The sequence below is a fragment of the Phalangium opilio genome, unplaced genomic scaffold (assembly GCF_054372755.1).
Source record: "Phalangium opilio isolate 3A_F unplaced genomic scaffold, DU_Popi_V2 ptg000091l_1, whole genome shotgun sequence".
NCBI classification, from domain to species: Eukaryota; Metazoa; Arthropoda; class Arachnida; order Opiliones; family Phalangiidae; genus Phalangium; species Phalangium opilio.
The window spans coordinates 1746554-1752553 of record NW_028324196.1 but is presented as its reverse complement, the minus strand read 5'-3'; the positions used below and the strand labels follow the sequence as shown (position 1 = coordinate 1752553).

At 41.4% G+C, this 6000-nt stretch overlaps 1 protein-coding gene across 1 annotated transcript; it reads right to left on the bottom strand.

Moving 5' to 3' along the window:
- Positions 1-229: 229 nt before the first annotated feature.
- On the bottom strand, positions 230-5410 carry LOC149644103 (uncharacterized). The gene is made up of 8 exons (XM_089850514.1): positions 5046-5410; positions 4651-4856; positions 4198-4521; positions 3936-4095; positions 3446-3819; positions 866-1293; positions 443-778; positions 230-382 (listed from the first exon to the last, which is right to left on the bottom strand). The coding sequence occupies exons 1-8, from the start codon at positions 5408-5410 to the stop codon at positions 230-232; spliced, it is 2346 nt and encodes a 781-aa protein (XP_089706640.1).
- Between the last annotated feature and the right edge of the window lie 590 nt (positions 5411-6000).

Here is a 6000-nt window from a genome sequence, read left to right as displayed (position 1 = left end):
CAAGAGATTGAGACCGGCCAAGGAAGTCACTCGCGATAAAGCGACGTATGCCATGCCAGTTCCAAATAAATTTGATCCCAAATCCATAATTGCGCATTTTAAACTCATTCCCTGGCTTTTGTGTATAGTAATGGCGTATGCCAAGATTATGGGGAATTGCGTTCGTTTCACGTATACATTGGTCATTAGCATGAACTTGACGCTCATTTTCTCGACTACAAAGTCGGGCTTATTGTTCTCGTCGTTTGGTTCCCGATCTACTCTGATCCGGATACCAATGATGTTTCCACGGTCGTTCTTTTGGAATGGTGCCGTTAATAACACCTTCTTCGAAATTGATGTTTCTCCCAACCATTACTCGAGATCCAACGCATAGATACAGCTTGCTCTCAAGACCCCCGGTTTTAGACGGCTCATTGTCTAACATTTTGAGTCTCCTGACAATGTTTTTGGTAATTTTTTTGTCGTAATCAACTAGTTTGTCTTCGCATTCAACGCATTCAACTTTCTGTCGGCTTTCTTCGAGCATTCTTATGTTGAATTTATCGCACATGGCCAATTTCGGCATCAAACAGATGGGATGAAATCCTTCTTTAACCAGCTTAAGGTAAAGATTCATAGCCACCTCAATTTTGTTCCCTCCCGGAACTATTCTACTTTCTAAGGTTGAAACGTCATCTTTTGTAACAGTTCCAATTCTAATTCGGTTAAGTAGGTCGCCATAAACTCTGTCGTCGGCCTGTCGTACGTTTTGCGTTTGTTCATCGTATTGGAAATACTTCCAAAGATCAGTGCCACCAATGCTATTAAATCTTAGTCTCGCTTCCTGGGAAGTGACTTTTAAAATCGCGGGATTACCCTGTACAGGCGGCAATTGGAAGAAATCTCCAAAAACGAGAATGCAAACGACACCGCCGAAAGGCTTTTTCAATTCGCAAAATTCATTTAGCCTCAAATGAACGTAAGTTAGTAAGACCGAAGACACCATAGAGATCTCATCGACTATCAAGAGTTTAAAATTTCCCAGAGTTTGTTTCATAATGGAAATAATTTCGGAATTGAGGGAATGGTATTCCGCGGTACGCCCATGTTCTACTGGCAACATAAGTAATCTATGCAACGTTACGCCGTTGACATTTAGAGCAGCCAAGCCCGTGGGAGCGGCGATCGCGACGCTACCGGCATTTTTAAAGTGGCGTCTAACGGCGTTGGCGACAGTGGCAATAAGAAAGGACTTTCCAGTGCCACCCGGACCAGACACAAAATGGCAAAAATTTTCCTTTTGCCCTCCCTCTTGGGTGAAGTGATCCATGACTTTGTCGTACACCCTTTTTACCTCTCCGAGTGACGATGACGTCACGGAGAGGTAATGCACTGACCGTGTCTGTGTGTGTGTGTGTGTGTCTGTCTGTCTGTCTGTCTGTCTGTCAGACCCCACGTGACCGCGTTCGCAGTTTACAAATCGGAGCAAACGTGTTCGCCATATCCGAACTGCTTTCACAGTCACGGAAATGGCTCCTCTACTTGAGTTCTCACACCACCATCTTCTGGTCTTTGTCCATTCCACACGGACACCAGTCTGTACTTACCGGCTTCTAATCACCATCATCTTTTGATCTTCGTCCATTCCACATGGACACCAGTCTGTACATACCGGCTTCTAATCACCACCATCTTCTGGTCTTCGTCCATTCCACTTGGACACCAGTCTGTCCATACTGGCTTCTAATCACCACCATCTTCTGGTCTTTGTCCATCCCACTTGGACACCAATCTGTACATTCTGGCTTCTAAACACCACCATCTACTGGTCTTCCGTCTATTCCACATAGACACCAATCTGTCTCATGGGCTTCTACTCCATTATCATCGTTTGGTTTTAGGATATACGCGGCGATCAGCTAGGGTTACGAGAAACGTCTAGCCTCCCTAAGGTGGGATCGACCACCGAAGGTTTTCGCAATTGCGCTTTTTCCTTACTATTATAATGGAAACGAATCGTATATATACCCCAAAATTTGAAGAAAGCGGGAAGAGGGGTACCCTTCACTGTAAACGTCAATATTAGCAAAGTTTGAGAAGATAATAGGTATAACTTTATTTTAAACGATTTAACTATTATTAATGTTAATTATTGAAGATTAAAATAATTAAAAATAATTATATTTATTTAAATATTAAAGATAATCTTGTTTCTCAACTCAAAATTATTACGGAAAGAGTTAAAAAGCAGTCTATGTTTTTGTCTGTGTGTGTCCGTCCATTGTTACACTAGTGCGTCGTGTTAGCAGTTAGCCTTGTGTTGATGTGTTAAGAAATCATACAGAACCTTAATATTCCCTTTTTCCATAATATAAAGTGAATATGTGGAAGTATTTTTCGTAATTATGATGCATTTAGTACTTTTGTAGCTTTAAAGCTCCGTTTCATTTTGATATTCCAAAGATTTTTTTTAATATTGTTATTTGAAATGGCTGTTTATATATTGCTTAAGCTATACTACATCTGTATATAGAATAATCCTTGGTTGAGTGATTTCATGAAGAAAACTAAGACCTAGACTCCGGCGGGTATAACAAGTATCATCCGCAATAGGCTTAGTGAAACAAAGAGTAAATAATTGAGGCCTGAGGTGAAGTAAACTTTGGGCTTTGATTTTCGTGTCTGAAATGAAGAGACATCAACGGTTCAGAGTGAGCCGAAAGTTAAATACACTGTTAAATAATCAGGTTAAGATTTTAAAATAGAAGAAAAGATCATGGTGGCAATTAGAATAGTAAAAGGGCTAATGGTAAACGGGTAGTAGCTACAGACCTTTTATTCTCTTTATGGTGCGAATTGACTATCAGTGCGTCTAGCTACAATTTAGATTTGGTGTTATTTAACGTTAACATTCATGTTGGCAAACTAAGAATATTGTTGAGGTGAGACAAAGAAGATACACGCCCCAGGAATGGTAAGTGTAGCTTCCTCTAGTGTAAATTTTTGTCTCTCCCCTCCTAGTACGCTCCAAAGGCAGGCTCGGTTGACCGAGGCATTTCCGGCTACATTGAAATTGCATAGACCGGAAGTTCCTTGGTCAACCCAACCCCGAGACATAGCATCCATTCCCGGAGCGTATATTTTCTTTGGGTGAGACGAGACGATAGTGTTTACACTGCAAACCAGTTGTGAATGTAGCTATCAGAATATACGGTAAACAGCTGAAGCGTAGACTTCATTTCCTGATCTTTTCCCCATTGACTGATTTCCATGTGTCCAAGATTTATCCTTATTGGATGTAAAATGTCGTCTGCTATACTGTATTATTCGCTATGCTTGGAATACTGCTTCAATATTTCGTAAATTTTTACTTCAAAAAAGAGAAATAATTCCATATCTAGGTAAATAAGTTTGTAGTAGTAGACCTCTTGACTCGGAGAGGTAATATTTTGGTTTTCCCAACTTGTTTGATCAGTGTTGAGTAGCGCAACTTGGTCTCGTGTCATGCCCTCGAAATCAATTTCCATAGCGGCTTCGACATCGTGCATCGCATTTTCCGTTTCAACGACGATTTCTTTCCCTTGAAGGGCATTTTCATCGTCATAGCTTTCTGTATCCGAAAGAGCTGAAGTCTCTTTAGCTTTTTCGGAGGCTTTGCGCTTCTTTTCAACTTCTTTGGAAACCGAAAATTTCTCATGGTATTCTCTCATGGGTTTTAGCGTCGATAATGAGCTTTTGAAAGCTTCAGCGAAGGTTGCAAATTCGCCCAATAACTCAGTTTCGTTTCGCCATGGTTTGAACAGAATAAGTAGAGAGTGGCAGTATTTTCTGGTTCCTCTATTGGGTCGTGAACGTAATGTTCTATTATGTAGGGCTTAATCCTCTTTCTCATCAAACCGAGATTATTTTTCAACTCGATTACATTTTCAGATTTTTTCGCTGCCTCCGAGTACTTGACGTAATCGTAAAACCGGCCGAACTCGCGCAAGCTTAAATCTTCCAAGCTATCGGGTCTGTTGGGATACTTATCGTCCACAAACCCTGGTTGGCAAATGTCTTCGCTTTCAGGATCAATTTCCCTCAAGCGCGCAAGATGCTTGTAACATTTCAAAACTTTGGATCGGTTTTCCTTCACGTTAGTGTTAATAAATTTGGTGCTGTCAGACTTTTGAAACAATTTCAGACCCAACATCATGTCCAAGGCTTCGTAAATACCGACCGATTTATTTGTGAAAGATTTCAGTCCATAAGCGAACAGTCTTTTAGACAAGCTTTCGTGTGCCAACTCTGCGAAACACTGATCCATTTCAGCCCGATCTCCCTTTGTCACGTACGACGTGACGTATATCGCCACTTGTTCCGAGGAATCGGCGACAAACTGCAAATCCATATTGGCTTTCAATGCCAAAAGTAATGCCGGATTGTAGTCATTGATAAAAACTTCGCTCTCATTTCTGGGCAAATCATACAGGCGTTTCTGGCTTCGTTTCATTTTACGATGACGCGTAACTGATTCAGCAGAGTTCAATGTCGCAACGTCTGTTACGTTTCGAGGAAAACCGTAACGACACACTTTGAGCTCCTTATTTCCTCTCTTAACCTTTCGGTAGCAACTGCTGCAACATTTATGTGTTTGAAATTTTTTTACTAGCCGGTAAAGTTCTGGACTTTCAGCAGCTTTTGGGATTGAACACGTGATATACTTCTGCACGTATTCTAAAATAGCTATTGCCGAAGAGGAACCAATCACGGGAGCTTCCTCGGCCCACAAGAAGCAATGGTAATGGGCTAAGCCGCGAGATTGGTACTCGACGCGCACAAAATGATGCGCTATCGGTCCAAGAACCGGATTCTCTTTACAAAGCACAAAGTTTCTTAGGAGAGACCTCACTTTGTTGTGAAAATGTAAACTAACGCTAAGAGGATCTAAATTTAATAGTTCAGCCACCGACATAGATTCGATCCCTGGCACGTCAGCATTCACTCGTCGTAGGTGGTCGTGAAGTTCAATGTCATCGTATTCGGCCGGATTAAAAGTTAAAAGCCAAGTAGGGGGCCCATACTCCCTAATCATGGCCAAAACACATTTGAGAACTTTATACCAATAATCCTTGGTTCCTCGAATGTGGGCCATGAAAGTCGCTAAATTACTCTCGAGCTCCGAATCTCGAGAATCAACGTGATTCACGAAATCATTGACCGATACGTTCATGGGTTTTTTCACGCGTAGAACGTAATTTAAACTACTGTTAATGGATTTCATTTCGGCCTCTTGGTATAAATGGAACATGAGCGCATAATCACGTCTAAACATTGGATTCGCGTTCAAAAGACGAGAAAGTCGGTATTCAGTTTCAGTCATTTTCCCAAACGGTCTTTCGTCGTGCTTGCCATAGTGAGCCATTGGGAACAAGTGCACGAATGACATGTATTCTAGATTTTTGTCCCAATTACTGATAGGCTCGGCTTCGACACGCTTCATTTGGTAAGAAGCCAACAAATCTTTTGACGGCTGAACATTCACCGGGTGAATTGTGTAGTGATCGTACAGCTCATTCGCTTCATCTTTTGAGAGTTTTCGCAACAGTGCCTCAGGTTGAGTTAACGGTCGTCTGGCGAAAGATTTGATTCGATCACACCATCATTGATAACATCGATATCGATTTGGTGCGATTCCGCTTGCGGATTTTTTGCAACTGTACTAAAGCCGTTTGTATTGACCTCGTCGCGGTTGTTTAACAGCGCCAGAGGATCCGTTTTCGCCAATAATTCATCGGGAGTTAATGAATTTTCGTCTTCAATAGTTCCGTTAATCTCTTCGGTGCCATAAATGTAATCCTCATTGATAAGAGTAATATCAATGTCTTTGTACAATGGATTAATTTTTTTCAGTTTAGCGACGGCCTTTTTCAAAGCATCAAGGCGAATAATTTTTTGCCAAATCTTTTTGTCACTAGTGGGCAAACCATTAACCAAGACGTGCAATTCGTGATCTTTAGGCAGTGCTGCTGGTATCAT

Coding starts and splice junctions, on each gene's coding strand:
- LOC149644103 (XM_089850514.1), bottom strand. CDS start 5,410: ATGTCATTCGTGCACTTGTTCCCAATGGCTCACTATGGCAAGCACGAC. Junction 4,522..4,650: donor AATCCCAAAAGCTGCTGAAA/GTCCAGAACTTT, acceptor GAAACGTAACAG/ACGTTGCGACATTGAACTCT. Junction 1,294..3,445: donor ACTCAACACTGATCAAACAA/GTTGGGAAAACC, acceptor ACTTCACCCAAG/AGGGAGGGCAAAAGGAAAAT.